Below are 17449 nucleotides of genomic sequence, written 5' to 3' on the forward strand. Positions count from 1 at the left end.
CGCACTGAGTGCTTAGCTAGCCTTGATTAACCTCTCAGAGAAAGTGGTGGAACTCTACTTACAATTAGACCAGAGAAAGAACCAGAAAAATTTGCAAAAAATAAACCCAAAATGAAAAGAGGAAACAAAGTCTTTTCCAAACATGGTCTGATCCACCTCTGAACTAAACTCTTAATGTTTAAGAACTGCTATGCAAAAAAAAAAAAAAAAAGAAATACCATGCTATACACTATGTTTTTTGCAGCACAGCTGCATGAGAAAAAGCCCTCCTCATAATCTCTTCCCTCCCCCTCACACAAAGAATTTCACAGGTGAGCCAAGAGGATCCAACTGTGCTAAGACTCTGTGCCAGTCAGCCCTCCCAACAACATCACATTTTTTCAAGTGCTTGACTGCCTTTCATTACATCCTCCCCCTGAGAATCACCTTCCGCTTCCCCTCTTCTGCCACAACTTTCCTCTCCCCTCTCAGGGTCACATGAACAGGATGACTAAGATGATACTGCACAATTCCCCTGCCTTCTTTCCTTTTTTTTTTTCTTTTTTTAAGACAAATGGGTAGAAAAAGTTTCCAGCCCCACACTGTAATGCAGAGCATGATTTCAGAAGGGCGACTATTCCACCAGAACAGCAGCAAGTGAATATTTTGCTACTTTACATTGAAGAAGAGATTTCTGTAGTAATAGGCAAAAATGCAGAACTCAAGTGCCTTTTTCCTTTTTCTCTTGTGGATGGTGTCGGAACAGTGTCTGTGGGAGGTGACTCATGGGGAGGGCGGGGGAGCACGTGTCCTGCTGAAGTGACATGCAGCTCCTGTTGGTCACATCCCAGTCTCTACCACATCTCTAAAAAGGGCTGATGTATTTTCTTAATGCCAAAGGGATTTGCATGTTGATCATATAAGCTTTCTGAAGGTCTCAAAACAGGGCAGCCTACAGCTTCAATGCCAAAACCAGAATGTGGGCAGGTTTTGACTGGCTGGCTCAAGGCTAGAATGAGCAGCCAAAGCATCCTGAAGGAGGCAACTGCAAGATGCAGCTGGCTCCTGGCTCCGGGTCCCACTGAATTATGAACAAAACCAGGAGCTTCTGCTTTGCATGCAGATAACCTGATCAGCACCACTCTGGCTCTTGGATAGAAATCATCCCTCAGCACGCAAGGGAATCCCTCATCTCTTAATTCTGGGGAGGAAAAAGCACACTGTAGCTGCACCTTCAGTTTCCATGGCTCCTGATGTTCTTCAGGTCCCAAAGAAAAAAGGCCTGTCTGGCTTGGAGGCCCAGGCAAAAGGAAGGTATGGAACAAAAGGGTGCATTTGCAGCCCCTGAGCAGGGTTCAGGGTTAAGCCTCTCCCTTATAACTATGGCAGCACAAACACTGCTGGCTTTCAGTCAAGAGAGGTTTGTGCCAGGTAGGTCTGATTAGAAGGAGCAGCATGTCCAGAGGGGGAGCAGCAAGCAATTTCACTGAGGCCTGGTTGGGAAAGTCCCAGCATCTAAATCAAGATTAATTCCTGAGCCCAGAATCCAGTGTATGTATAAACACCCTTCTCCTCTCTCACGTCTGTGAAAACGCAGTGGGGAGGCCAATGAATCCAGACATTATCAGTCCACAGAGATCATCTGACAGTATCAAGTTCAGGTTCTGGCTTCATATCCCACTTATTATTATAAGTTTCTCCACTTTACCACTAGATGTACTCTATACTCTATCACACATGATTATTCCTCATCTCCCTCGTGATTTCTAGGCAGTTTGGTATCAAACACAAGTGGAAAATCCTCATACATCTGATGCTTTTCTGAAGATGAGGAAGCCACACATCCAATCATTCAAATTAAAGAAAAAGAATAAAAATCAGTGCTTTCCATCCTTCACCTTATTTACAAACACTTTGTTTTTCCTCTTACAACAAAGAGAACTACTCAATTTCCCAAGCTAGTCTGGGAAGGACTGAGCTGGTCAGTACAATTTAGCTGATTCAATTGCTTTATGTTTTGTGTCTCAAGATCTTTCACTTGCATTGCTCCTCCCAAATAACAGTAAACAAACTCCAAAGAATCATAAAACCCTTTTTCAATAATTAAAAAAACCTGAAAGTATGTCCTTCAGATCATGACCAAACATCTCTGCTTAGAAAAAACCAGTCTGCTTTGTTAAAGCTTCAACTTAGTGTCATTGTATCAGAACAAACAGGAGTGCAGGATGCATCTGAGATAGGCTGAAATTTGGAGCATGATGTTCTTCAGGCCACATGAAATGAAAAATGTCTCATAAAGAAAGAGAAGACAGCCTTTAAAATTACACTGGTAACATCTTTTTTCAGGTATTTCTATGTCACATTATCTCTGTCGCTGTTTTTGTTTGATTCTTCTTAAAAAATGGTACTTTAGCCCAAGGCATCGGGAAATGCAGGAAAACACAGGGAACTTCTCTTCAAAGCTCCTGCCATTTGATATGTACAGGAAGTAAATCCTAAACAAAGAGAAAGTGAAGCAGCAGTATTTTTAGGAACAATCATTTAATACCCTGCTGTTAACCCCCTCCTTAAAAGTCTTGTGAATATGACTGAAACTTAAGTCAAAAGTGCAGTAACATTATACCCTTGGGTTAAAGAGCTTAGTCAGTTGTTTGTTTGTTAAAACATGTAGAGAATCTGTATTGACAATGTATTTCCAGTGTTAATTACCTACATCACCCACTTAAGAGAGCAATCCACTCAGCCCTTGCCAGTTGTAATCACAGGAACCAAAAAGATGCAGGTAGTTTTGCAAATCAGACATGATCTGTAGTAGGACAAGTTTCTGTTTGTCTTCTCTTTTTGGCTTGTTTAATATTTGTATCCTCAAAAAGACCCAAAAATGGCTCAAAGAGCCCTCAGACAAACACACATACTTCACAGCAAGTCAAGAGAAAATCAAATGCCAAAATCCCAGTCATATGGGAGACTCCCTCCTACAACTGCGGAGCAATCTCAAATTCCAAGTACCCCCATATACTCCAGTGGTAACCAGTGTTGAACCCTAGCATGGGACAAACCAAACGGAGCTGAGCCACAGAAGTCTCAATGGTAGGAAATTCATTGCAGCTCATGCAAGGAAAGGGTTGGGTGGAGCAAACAGGTCCCAGGAAGGATCAGATTGGGATGCCCTGACTCGTTTCAGCTGCACATCTGCAAGCAGGCCCAGCAGGAGAGATCCCCCTGCTAGCGCTCCCCACAGCAGCCAGGCACTGCCATCCTGCTGGCACGGGGGCACACCTCATTATCCTCATGGAGTCTCCAGCGCTTGTTTGCACCGTCTACCAAGGCTAATGTGGCCCTGGGGAGCCTCCCCACACAGCAGCATGTGGCGGCACGTGGGTGTAGCTGACCCCTGGCAGCTCCCAGGTGCCCAAGGTGCCACACACGCCCCCAGCATCCTCCCCAGCTCAGAGCGGCTGCGGCACCGCCTGGCTCCTGGCGCAGTGAGGTTCTCCTGGCAGACGGCACCTTTAGGATGACAGAAGTGCCATTATTCAGATCCACCAAGACTGGCTGGGTGTGCTAAGGCTGAAGAAGCCACCAGTAACTAAATTCGAATGATGGATTTCAAATCTCTTTTCAGTGCTACCAGGGAAGTCTGTAAAGTTAGCCAGTGCCATGCAGCTGCCAATACATGATACCTAAGGACATATGATACACACACATGCACACAGAGCATTCTGTATTTTTATCCTAGAGAAAAGTTTTGCTTTGCTGTGAATAAAGGCAAGTTGTAAGCATGAGTGAGAGGAGAGATAATGATCTACAAATCCAACGGGGGGGGGGGAGGGGGTACCACTTCTGAATAATTATGCTGTATTCACAGTTAAGTAACTACTTGCTGCACGGACTCAGCAAGTTCAAACAGGCTGAAATTGATACAACTGCATTCCCAGCTTGGCTCGAAGTTACTCCAATTCCCTAACAGCAACGTTGTCAGAACACCTCAAAGGAAAAAAAGGGAGACAAATATTTGCCTGATGATGATGTGACAGGGAAGTGATTCAAACCATGCCTCCAAAGCAAAGCTTCCCAAACGACAGCAGAAGAAAGCAGTTTGCAGCAACCCTGGTGTAAGGGAGGGCAAAAGAGAAGGAAATGCAGTGTGAGCTTCCCAGTACCTCTTCACCAAGCGGTCACACACAGTTTGCAGTATGTTCAGAGCAGACCTAAATGAACAATGCCAAATACTACAAGGAGACTTCCAAGCTGTAAGAAACTTTTACATGGGACAAGATCCTCCTTTATTAAACAAGATCCTTTTGAGGCCACTGTACTTCCTTAAGCTTGGAGAAAATGTATTAACAACAATAAAATTAAGCAGTAGTAGTATTTTTTTAAGTGTACCAAAAATCTAGCCTGGGACATTCTGAACTGTTTCCTTCAATCTTTTTGGAGATTTGTGGTTTTCAGGCATGTCCTTTAGTTACCACACTATATAACCTTATTCAGTTACTTCACTGCTGATTTTTCAGGAAACTTTATGTTTAAAGAAAACAAGTGTCATTAGATGGTAAGGACAATTAAAGCCATTTTTAAATTTTAGTAACGGGAAAAAGAAGAGAGAAGGAAAGAGAGAATTCGAGAAAGTATATCACAACAGGGAAAAGGTTTATCCTAAAGAGCAAACACAGTCAAAGAAGTTTTAAGTATGTGCTGCCTCCCCTCCAGAACCACACCCTCTTCTTAACCAAGCAAACATAAGCCCCAGCTACTTCCCAGAACCAGGCAAAGCCCTCTTGCTGTTGGTTACCTCTCACACTCCACTGTTGAGCAATCCTGATGGCACAGCACAGGACAACTTGCTGCGTCACACAGCTCAAGAAGGAAAAAACAGACGGCCACAGCACTGCTGGGGACCCTGTGCAGATGGAGCCAAGTATCTCTCCCCAACACAAACACACACACAAAAACACACACAGATGCATGCAAGGAAGCTGCACGAGATAAGGGAAGCACATCTTCCTTAAAAGCAGGGTCTCCACACTACCCCGGTATCAGCAGCCACCAAGTATCTCAAGGGGTAAGGAAGTAAAAGGTTATCACTGTGCACACACAAACTGCAAACTATTCCCAGTGCATCCTAGCAAAAGAGGTTTCACATGCTCAGCCCATTTCCTCTCCTGTTCCTGAACATGTGGTCCTCCTTCCTCGCAGCATTCCCTTGCTGAGCAGAGAAGCAATAGAAAAAGGTTTCACATCTTGTTACATGTCCGTTTAGTTGAGCTGGAAACAGAAGTCCCCGCATGACCTGTGCTACTTTACAGGAGTTTGGGAACTTCAGCCCTCAAGTGGAATTAATTCAGTCCATGAACAACTGTCGCCTTACTCTCTCTACCCTCTATCTGAAACTGTAAAAAAGCTACCACTGAAGTGTCTTGGCTTCAGTGGTATAACAAATGGCATAACAAATCAGCCACACAGAACTTGTACATCTTCTCTGTTTCAGGATATCTTTCCACATGAGTCAGCACTGGAAAGCTGACTCTACGGATTTATGAAAAAACCACTGAGAGTGTTTAGCAAACTTCAGCTAAGAGACCAGCCTGAAGAACTCAGCATATCTATAGATACCCTAAAGAAACAGAAAGCAGTATTTGCATGTCGTGTACTATTTAACAGCTGTATAACGGCACTACTACTTTAAAAGACTGTGTCTTTGCCTAAGCTGTGTACATCGTACGTCTGAGCATCATGGTTCAACAACCCCAGTGAAAGGACCTGGCTAACTCCAAATGACAAGATTCCCCTCACTTTTTTTTAGATTTTTTTTTAAACAGCTACAGAAGCTTCCCCAAATGCTACTACTACTGTTAAGGAATCTCCTATTTTTAAAAGAGGGGAGGAAAGAAAGAGGAAAAAACCTGCTGACCCTGAGAGGGGGTATGTTCTGCAGTTGCTGGTTCCAGCATGCTAAACGAGAACAGGTTGAGCAGGTTAGATATTGAGGGGAAAAAAGGCAAAGCTGGAAGACATACATTAAAGGTGGAATGACAGCAACCACAAATGCAGTTTGTGATAGACTTTTTCCTCATTCTCGTGGGTACTTGGCCCAGGAATCTTTTCAGAGGCTAGGAGGAACAGAGGGAATACACATTCATAGGAGAAGTGGTCTGTCTGATGTGCATGCACAACAGGCTGAACAAAGATTACTTTAACATACAAACTCTCTAGCAAACTTTCTCACCACCAGCATTTTCTACACAGAATCACCCAACCGAAGTACAAGCTATAAGACAAACCACCAACCAAAAGCGAACAAAACAACATGTTATCTGTTAACCTTGAGAGCTGACATGTCCACAAGAATCACATGTCAGGTTTGCAGCAGAGGACTAAAAGCACCTCAACTCCTCTCAAAGATCTCCTGGATTTTCTAGTGCTAGCTAAGTTACGGCATGGTTTTATTTTGTAGCTCTTTAAGGTGAGAAGGGGAGGAAACATCCCTCAGAATACTAGACCTTCAGAGGAGGTGATATTCCTGAAAGGGTACTTATGTGGAAAGATCAAGGTCTTGCACTGCTATGTGCTCTGTGACTAGAGTCTAATCTGTCAAGTGGCTTGTGCTTATTTGAACTGTGACATGGGTAACAAAGCAGCACTAAGCTACGCTCAATACGCTCTGTTATACGGGAGATTTATGTTACTGCCTGTGAGGAGGGTGGTATTACCCTGCCACATCACACCACCTTCTCCTCGACACAAATCACACCAGAAACCTAAACTCATTAAGAGTGTTCCCCTTTGTTGCCTGCAGAAAACCAAAACATAAGAATCCACAACCTTACAATGCTCAAGATTAGACTTTGCTATTGCTTAAAGGCAACACACACACAAAATCTAGGACTGAAAAGACTGAAGTCTTTCTTATGTTTAGTTACTGAGGAGCTCTGGAGATGCAAGTATAATCTTCCTCATTGTGTATGCTTAGGTTCTCAAGAACAATGGAGCTAATTAAGGTCTGCATATAAATCTTAACTCTGCACTTCCTTGCTTCGCTTGATTCTAATCAGATCTCAGCATTCATGTTTTTGTGTTAACTTCCTTTGCTGTTCTTTAATGATAACTGAAGGGGGATACTGTCCAAGCCTACAAGCAGCATGTAACCCATCTGAAATCCTGGCATCTCCTTTCAGCTCTGAGGGCTCAGAGGTTCTGTGGCACAAGAGGTCATCCAGAGTCTTTTACTGCTGAAGATACTGGTGGAGGGGTTTTTTTGAGCACCCTACTTGTGAGTCATGTGAATTAAATAAAAGCTTATATGTAGTCTTTCCAGAAGTAATTCTACTCAGCAACAGTGAGACAGACAAAAGTTTCTTCCTGGGACAATTAAAAATACTGTAGTCTTCTAATTCGAATCAAAGACACAGAGAAACAGACTCTACTCTTACTGCCATATTGTTGTTTCTTTCTTTCTCTCTTTCTCTCTAATTTAACCTTCTTCAAAACATAGGGGTCTCAGCAGAATACCAAACACGTATTCTGGATATTATCTGCTGACAGGATAGAGACCAAAAGCTTCCCTCCACCTGCTTCCCCATCCTTATTTACAAAATGTACTAGCAAAAAATGTAACAAACATTTTTTAACTGCAAAGAAAACCGAAACAGCTATCACATCTCATCTGCATCCCACAACTACAGTCATTAATTACTAGAAGCAGAAATTAGTCCTTTGTGTTCATTATCCCTGCTGAAGAATTAAGGCATTTGCATTTGCTGAAGCTTATCTTTCACTAGCATGCTGACAGTGGTTAAATCATCCCTCCACATATAAGGAATGGATTTAAAAGCCTGTAGAATAGCCTGGTTCTTAATATTTAAGAGCACTGCTTACCAACTACTACACTGAAATAAAAGCTCCTTAGGAGATGACCAAACAGACATTTCAGTTGTGCAAGACAATGAGAAGACAGCTTTTACACGTGTGAAGTGTCAATAATTTTCTGTGTGGCGACCTCCTTGGCTATTTGTTTTTAGCTTCGAGATCTTGCAAGTTCAGTTTTTCAAAGCTGCACCAAACTTCCACTTGCAAACCACCAGAAAACAAACCATGTTGTAGTAGGACAGTTCCTCTCCTCTTCTGAGGAAAAAAAAAATGTCGTCATTGCATATGGCTATGCTCTGCCTCTAAAACTCCCATCTTAAGCAAATGCCAGCCTGCATGTGCTGGACTACTACAGAGATCCTATTTGTACTAAGAGACTGGGCATTGTAACTGTGCTGCACCCCACAAAGCACACACAACGTACTGGAAGCAGGCCAATGCCATAAATAACATGGGAGCAATTCACAGGTGGAATGCAGGGAGAGGATGGATTCAGCCAGATCTTGAGGACACGCTGCCTATTGGATATTTGCAGAGTCACAGGTGGCCTGTGTGCATGCCTGCCCATGACACACAGACTCCTGTTAAAGGGAGCAGGGAAACCACTGCAGTGTACACATCTCAACCCCTACACCTTTATCAGGATCCCACACTCATTTTCTGAGCAGTGTGTTACAATCTTCCAGACGTGCATGCTCTTCATGTGCCAGCAAAGATGGCTGGTTAAAATGCCAAATTTATGGATTACCCTCCAGCATATGCATTTTTTGTCTTTCTCAAGAAACTCACTCAGCAACACACAGGTGCACACATAAAGTGTTGTTGCAGAAAGACCTGAACATCAGAATAGTACCCTACCTTGATTAAAAAGACAGCTGCTTATCTCTCCACAGCATATTAAAATCAAAAGTTTGGGAAAACTATCTAGTACTGAAAGTAAGATTAAGAATGAAAGTGCCTTCTTAATTAAAAGAAGAAATACCTTCTTTGATAGGACCCTTTGTAAGAATGCTTCAAAGCATAGCTTCTGCGATCCAGATCTTCCAATCTGAGTTTCAAAGACTTCTGCATGTGGTTGTTGCATGTGGTGTTTTGCATGTGCCAAAAAAAAAAAAAAATCCCTAAACTTTGAGACCTGCTCCTGAGATGGTACATAAACAGACCACAAGTACCTAAGCAGGATGTAAATAAAAAGCCATTCTGAATAGTTTTGTTACATATAGGGCAAGGAATGGAAGAAGAGAAAGAAGGTAGACACTTGCTACATTTTGGTTTCATATGAAACTCTTCAGTTAGTTCGCATTACTTGTCTTACATAGATGGTCTGGAGAAAACCAGCCATGGACAATGCACCTTCATTTACCAAACTGGGGAAGCTGTGGCTGAAATACATGCATTATCCCTTCACTCTTTTCAGACTTGCCACAGAGCTTTAATAGCTTCCCACTGGAAACTGGCAGGAAGGTCATTTCTTGCCTCCCTTTTGGCATTTATATCCCATTAGCATCTTCTAGTTGCATGGGAGAGCGTGTCTTTGGCAGGGAGGAAAATGTGACTTCAAAGTGATAGGCACGGACTATCCTTAGTCACAGAAATGGAAAAGGAACTGCTGGCAAAGTATTCCACCCCCAAAGGAAACACTTTTGGAGCAAGTGGAGGCATCGCCCTTCCCACTGAAGCCTGATGCACGTTCTACTCGAATGCAACGCAGTAAGTCAAGTAAAACTTTTTTTCTCTACCTCAAGATCCCTTGCTAATGCTCAAAAACCACAACTACAATCCACAGCAGCAGCCTAACTCCTCTGTCTGCATTTTGGGGAGAGGCAGTGGTAGAGATGGAGTAAGAGACTTGAAACCTCCTATTTGGTGTCAGAGTCTAGACCCAAAAGGGCTCCTCAGAGTTGTGATTATTCAAAGATAAACTCCCTAGGGAGTTACTATGACAGTACAGATGGAAAACCTTTGGAAAGTCTTTAGCAGTTGCAATCTTTTGACTGGAGACAGTACACTGGAAATCCCCAGCTCTTACAGAGTTACAGAAACCATTTATACACCCCTTTCCCCTCTATATAGTTTATGCTCTGGATGGAGATAGGAGTATTTAACTTAAGTCACTCTGACTGAGAGAAAGCCACAGGGTCTGTCTCTCTAGTAAAGGGGGAGGCTAAAGCATATCCTAAACTGCAGATTTTCTTATGTACTGATCATTAAAGTGCCAGTTACAGGAATGCTGAACTCAAAACTACTGTGATGTAACTCCTTCCTCCAAATTCTTAAAAAGCCACAAGAAAATAATGCCCCCAAATTCCTAATCACCTCCTGATGCTAGGAGGTTTGCTATTGTCAAGAAGACTTGCTCTTTCAAGTACTGGTCAAAAAGAAATCTCTAAAAAGCTCATCATCATCTCCAGGTCTTCTTCTCCAAAGCAATTCCTGATGCTGATACCAGGCACTGACAGATCTTCCAGCTGTATCACATTGCACCAACCCTCCACAAACGGTAGGAGCAGCACTGAAACAGCAGCAGGCAGACTGACAGCCCATCGGGAAGAATGAGAAAATCAGCTTTTTGCTCTGGACATTAAGCACTCTCCAGAGACCTTTGCTCTCTCCAAGTGTGACTGTGAGCCACAGAAGGCTCAGGCCACTCCTGAACAGCCTGGCAGCCTGTAAGAGAGTTTTCTAAGATACCCCAGGCTCAAGGTTGAAAATCCTGGCCAAGAGTCAGGCTGGTCAGAAAAGGAAGCAGGTTTTAACCTCTTTTTCTTACTAGTGTTGCACGAGAGAACCTTCCCCCTCCACCCCAGTCTGCCGTGACCATTCAACTTGACTTGTTGATGAGGAGCCAAGGAGCACAACAAAAAGAAATTTGACTTCATGTGAGAGGTCATGACTCATTTACAAATGAAGTGTTGCATGTATTGTGGGAGTCAGGAAGGCCAGCATCGATTTCACAAGTGAAGAGTACATGCAACACCCCAGCACAACAGCTACACTAACTCAAAGGAGAGATGTGCAAGAAACAGTGTTCTCACTCCACAGAAAGTTTGGCTATTGCCAAGTTTTACTGTAGTGAAGTTCTACTGTAATGCAGAAGAGCATCAAGTAAGAGCTCTGGGGTTTTTTTTCTCCCTTGGTAAAGTGAGGGTGGGAAAAAAATACTTTTGATGGAGATGGTGGGCACTTCAGAGTGTAACAAACAACATTGGTAATCATTTTCTAACCCAAAAAAGCAACCAAAATTTGTCTCCTTCCCTCTTCTACTCAGCTGAATGTCTAATGATGTGGATGCTTTGAGGTCAAAAAATGGATCAGAAACTTCATTCTGTGATGGAACAGTACTCCCATGGCACAGTATTTCCCTGGACAAAATCATTCCATTGAACTTTTTCCCCTAAAAGGTCTTTTAAAAGTCTGGATTTAAAAATAGTATAGACAGCTAAATGAGAGCCAGAACATGGCAAAGGAGGAGAAAGAGAAGAGGGGATGTACATGGCATAACCCTACACATTTTTCCCCCATTCGGATACCAGCAGACCAACTTCTCTCTCGCTGCTCTCCTGTGAACTAAGCAGATGTGGTGGAAGTGCAGTAATACCTGGGAGGCTCCTGCAGGACCTTCCTAAGTTACACTGATTCTTTACCAGCACATCCCAAGTTTCTGCTAAACCTGTAACTCCTCCCTCTGACCCCACGCTGTGCAATGGTCCAGGGATACCACCATGCTGGCTACCAGGCCCACATGAGAAATTTTTTTTTTTCTGGTTTGGACATACATCTGTCACTACTTGGATACCACAGCACAAAAACAGAGAACAATAAAAGAACTGCACACAAAAGTAGAGAAAGATGGATTTGTGCTGTCATCTAGTTGGTACAGAAGAACAGACATGGCACCACCACAGACATGGCCTGCAGGAGTTACACATGAGGCAGGACCTGGCAAACAGGTCCTTGCTCTGGAATCCTGAGGCAGGAACAGTTTTGAATGAGATGTGAGAGGTATTCAGCCACAGCACTGACAGTCCATTGGACATGATGCTACAGCTAAGTTTGAGATGCCTGAAAAAGAATTTTACTTCACACCATCATAGACTAGAAATACCTGTTTCAGAAGGAGGTACTGGTGGGCAAAAATCTTCCTTGTGAGTATGCCACAGCACCAGATAAAAAATTTGATTTCACTTTGCATTTATCCTCATTTGCCTACTTGCACATTCATGCTTTCCTACAGCAACAAGATCCAGTATTACAGTTGGTTACAGCAACAAGAAAAGCTTATTCACTGAAAAAGACCAGAAGGCACAGTCTGCCAACCACAACTCTCCTTTAGCAGAACCAGCATATTTCTTTGTGCTCAGGATTTTGCTTGTCATGGGTCTGGGGTCACTTGTTGCAGAGATACCAAGCTCAGGAACAGCTTTTTGCTGCTGCAGGGCAGCCCTACACAAGATGGAGCTTAACAGAACAGACAGGCACCTATCAGATGGAAAAAACTTTTTATATCAAGATTTTCCTTGCATGAACTTCGGTCCTTCTTAGTGCAGTCAGTAAATACAGCACTCCATCCTGGTAACTTCAGGCATCATCTTTTTAAGAGAAAAAATTAAAACCAAACTACCTTCTCCTCAGAAGGTTCTGATCTGTACTTTTTTTGGGCAAGTCACTGAGCCTGGCAATTCCGGCTATAAATTTGCTACAAAAGCATGCTAAGAGTTGTATATGGGGAAACCTGCATCAGCAAAGGTGACTACATCAGTCTCTCATAGGCCTGGAGTCAAGTTTCAGGGGAAGCCTCCCTTTCCTGCTTCTAGGAGAGCATAGGAGATGCCCAGTGAGCAAAAACCCAAATAAACCACACAAGCAGTCCTTCAGCAAGCTGCCCAAACACAAGTGACAGACCATCCTAGAGTTCCACCACTGGAAGTCACCCTTGGATACTGACAGTGGCATCAGTTGCAACTCAGCAGTGGCCCTGCCTTCCGCACCTCACGCAGAATAATGACCCAACCTGGACAACGTGGCTCACAACACCTTTGGTCAGATGAGTCAGATGTGTGACTTATTCAGAGCCCAAGGCCAGTATCTCTTTGTGGTTTTCCCTTCTCATTTTTTATCTATCTTGCCAATTCTCCCCAGTTCAAATCAATTATAAGTTAAATAAATACGGAATTACAAAACTGCATTCCCTCTCTTTTCACCTACGTGTTTAACATGAACAAAATGATAAAGAAAAGGTAATTCTGCAAGCAGGTATTGCTCCCATTGTGCAGGACTATGTTATCTCTCCTACTGTCATCAAAATCACCCTTTCATTCCACCTACAGCACACTGCTTAGAAAATTACTGGTAATAATCAGGGCAACAAGACCTCTTCCCTTCCACACAGAACCAGTCCGTAACCATCACTCCAGCCTTTCTGCTTGTGAGCAGTATTCTTTTCCACCACTTGGCTTGCAGTTTCTTCGTAGGTTGTAAACTGTTTGATATGGGGGCTAAGGCTATGTGGGAATCCACAAAGTCTTAATCAGCTCTGAGATGTTCTACCCATGCAAATAAATGAATACTGAATCAAGGGATGTGAGAGGGGAAGGAAAATCCATGTGCTTTAACATTTTGTTTCCTCAGCTGACAACTGTACATATTGCTACATCCCTACAAAGGAAACTACGTGAAATACAATTTGGAAACTTGGACTACAGAGAATTTGCCAGATCTATAGTGCAGTAAGTTGTCCATAGTAAAAACAAATATTGATGTGTGTATTTAAAAACAAGATAAATATACCAAAGGGCATCTTTGTGATGGCACTTGGATACCTAAGTACCCTAACACCAACAAAACCAGAGATGTTCTAATACAACCACTTGAATCCATGATTCTGAAACTGCGAAATTAGAAGCTCCTATATAGCTTGGCTATATATTTTTGTCCCCTAAGAAAAATCCATTTTTTCATACTACTCCTACTACTAAAAAAAAAAAAGCTATGACAACTCTTGTTAATACTTAAAAAAAGCTAGAAGACCTTTCTGAATTCTGATTTCCTCCCACTACTTAAGCATCCTAGTAGCTGTAGTGTGTGGGTGTTATGCCGTATTTGTAGGTCACAGATACTTCACATTTCCTGCCCAAGTGTCTTCAGTCAGCTTGCTAGTCCCTCCAAGGAAAAAAAACAGCTCCCCATGCTGTAAACCTTTCCAAACTCCTGGGACACAATCAGCACTCACCTGTGCATGTTTCCATTGGTGGTGAAGGACTGTCCACATACTGAACATTTATAAGGCCTTTCACCTGAGTGCACCAGCATGTGGCGATCAAGGGAGCTCGCTGAGCTCAGAGACTTTCCACAGATGCTGCAGGAATGGTCTGTCCCTCCAGTGTCAGTGTTATGCTGGAGAAAGCAATGATTTTTTTTCATTGAACACCCCTTCTGAAGTGCCAGTAAAATATCAGCAAGAACTATAAACATATTAAATTAAGCAGCTCTAAAGAGCCACTTGGCACAGTACCTTATATGAAGGTGTGCCCTGTATGTACCTCTCCTCCCAGACTTCCCCCCGCAACTCCAGTCCCCCTCCTCCCCCCTCATCTTTAACCCCTTAATGCACCAGCACAAGTAGCAGTTTCATACAGCCTGCAATGCAGCATTTCTGCTGGGTCTGCAGCAAATGAAGATACAGAGGGACTCAGCAATGACCCATCAGACACATGGTACCTTGGGATACTTTAAGCTGTGCACTGGTTTGGGGTTGTGGGAGCGGTAAGGAAAGAGGATGGATTTACAAACTTCACAGCAGAAGACAGACACTCAAAAACAAATACTCTTTAAAGATAGATATTAATTTTAAACTGACTGCATAGTAAGGAAACAGAACTAAAGTGCTTCTGAGTGCACATGCAGACTTCTATAAGAAGTCATAAGAATGCATTACAAGGTCAAATTATGGCCATTAGCTCCTGAGCTATATGTACTACTCTTTCTTACTTGCATTCAGAGACTTGAAGATTTCTTCACATGCAAAAAAAAAACCAAAAAACCCCAGGAGAGTAAGAAAAAAACAATTAAGTAACAGTTACAGTACAGGAGGAAAAAGCTGAAGTAATAAGTATCTAGTGAAGCCAGTCATCAACCACACCTTAGCATCCAAAGCAGAACCTTCTGCTAGAGAAAAGGGCAAACCTCCTTATTAAGTATGCATATATTTCAGGAGGAGCAAGAACAGGCCTGTAGCTGACAAAAACATGCATTATCCATTTAAAAAAAAAAATTAATTCTGCCTTCCAAAACTGCTATATCCTGTAAAAGACTGAGAGGCTCTTCTACACTGAGTTGATTTAAAAATTGTATCTTCCTGCTTCTTAATTTGCATGGCCAGTAAAAAGATCTGTACTCAAACAGGATAATAAAACAGGACTTATGCCTCATGATGGAAGTGGTTTTCCGGATCCTTAGGATACCTTAAGCTATGCAGAACAGGACATACATCCTTGTTTGAGCCACTGGGTGGGGGGTGGAATGCTGGGCAAGGAAGGGAGGAAAACTACCCACCCTGGGGTTAGGTTTGTAGGGTGTGCTTTTTCAAGAAAATGCAAGGGAAGGCTAAAATAAAAGCAAAACAACTGAATAAAGTTGTAATGGAAGCATTTCATTGGCTTACACATGGAATTGTTTTTCACCACTGCAAAATGCACCCTGGCAAACGAGACACTCTTAATATAAGTAAGAAATCAAGAGCTGGTACTCTGCATACCTGACGAATGTGCATAGTTAGCTGGTGCTGTGTAGTGCAAATCTTTTCACACAGAGGACAGGTATAGGAAGACTTCTCTTCTTTTGTTTCCTGTGGACAAAAGATAACAAAACAATCAGGAGTATCAATGTAAAAGGACAAGAAAATTGTTCGTGATGAGGGTGGAAAAACAGAATCCCTCTCAAGTACAAAAGGCCACTGCTAACAGAATAACTTGCATTTATACGTTTATCATCTGATAGATCCCTCAAGAAAGTTTCAGAAACTTCTGAATTTATGAACAGGGGCCATTTCGACTACCAGAGAAGTACAGCAGCTGTTTTAACAGCACACAGATACTCAGCAATAGCAGGAAGTGAGGGCAATTGCAAGGAGCTCAAACTGCCAGGAGGAGTTCAGCTGAGCAGAAAGTAATTCCTGGAACATCATCAGAATATATGGAAAAACATCATTATTCTTCCCAAAGATTTTTAATAGCACAAGTTGTTGGAACTCCTGATTTTCCACCCCATCTTGATGGCAAAGCACTATCTTGGTGCCCTTTTGTAGGGGCTGTATGTTCTGCTCCATGGCTGACTCAGACGGAAGAGTGGCATTTACTGAATCATCAGCACCATTTCCTTTAGCATCCTGTGTTTCTGCTGGAAGCATCCCATCCAGGCACACCAGCCAGGCCCCACCCTTCTGAAGCTCGCAAGATCTGATGAGATCATAGCAAGAAAGAGGTGACAATGCAGGAGCAACATGACTCCAAAAGAACACATTATGAACCCTCATCCTCCGCCCAGGTGAGAAGCAGGAGCAACCATGGTCAAACCACGAGTACAAACAATGAAGCCAACCAGAGAGCTCAACCTGATTTAAGTATGCCCTTGAGACACTGAGCAAAGCCACCTCTCTTCTAGCCAAGGCTGAAATGGCACTCTTGCAGGAACCAAAGCTGTTTGCCTGAGTTTGTCCACAAGGATTGCTACTGGATGATGCAAAGGGCATTTTCACAACCTCATCAGGAAGCCCAGGCATGGCTTCTGTACCAATGCCTGTATATTAAAAGGAAGGTGATTTGGCACTGAAAATTAAACCTCAGTTTTCCATGAGAATGATGTACACTTCTAGTGACAAGACAGTACAAAAACCATCTCTGCATGACCAATGGGAAAGCAAAATGACTTTTTTTATTGAAGTTCTTTGCTGGGTATCTTAAGTATCATTAGTAAAAGCTTGAAAACAAACAAAAAGCAGAACCCATTCTCAGCAGCTCTTTAGCTAGAAGTTGATGGTGTATCTATGCATTTCCTGTCTCCACACAACTCTCTCCCCCGGTGACATCCGAAAAATCATCAACTCAAAAGCAACCATTTCCAGGTTGTCAGACAAAAGCATTCACAAAGAACACTGAGAATGACTAACCCAAGTCTCTGTGACAAATTCTCTGGCACGTTAGGACGGCAAGATGCTGACACAGTGTTAGAGAAAGTTCTTTTTTATGTCTCACTAAAGCAATATCCCCTCCTGCATGATTTGGGGGACCATTCTACAGAGCCCCTATATTCCGTTTTGTTTTCAAAACCAGGGCCATAATAATTTTGTATTAACTTCTGTGACCTGCGGACATGGACGAAGAGCTATTTTCCCATTTTGCCTGAAGTAAATACGTCTTGAGACTTTGTTTCTTAAATTAAAGTATTAGGTTCTCCCACTTCTTCCCACTCTTTTGCTTGTGCATGTTTTTCCAACAACATTTCAGGCCTCTACATCCCAAAGGTAATCACTATAGGCCACTCATACAGGCCAAGGTCTAATATACTAGCACTTGCAAAACATTAGAAAGAAAGCAAGAAAGGCTCC

At 42.7% G+C, this 17449-nt stretch overlaps 1 protein-coding gene across 6 annotated transcripts in view; it reads right to left on the reverse strand.

Annotated features, from left to right (window-relative positions):
* Window positions 1-17449, reverse strand: part of RREB1 (ras responsive element binding protein 1) — a 122096-nt gene that overhangs the window by 43468 nt on the left and 61179 nt on the right. For all 6 annotated transcript variants that reach the window (XM_069008158.1, XM_069008159.1, XM_069008161.1 and 3 more), the window contains 2 exons: window positions 15602-15691; window positions 14078-14241 (listed from right to left, as the gene is read on the reverse strand). In XM_069008158.1, coding sequence (XP_068864259.1) covers window positions 14078-14241; window positions 15602-15691 — 254 coding nt within the window. The remainder of the gene's footprint in view (window positions 1-14077; window positions 14242-15601; window positions 15692-17449) is intronic.

The sequence above is a fragment of the Aphelocoma coerulescens genome, chromosome 2 (assembly GCF_041296385.1).
Source record: "Aphelocoma coerulescens isolate FSJ_1873_10779 chromosome 2, UR_Acoe_1.0, whole genome shotgun sequence".
Classification (NCBI taxonomy): Eukaryota; Metazoa; Chordata; class Aves; order Passeriformes; family Corvidae; genus Aphelocoma; species Aphelocoma coerulescens.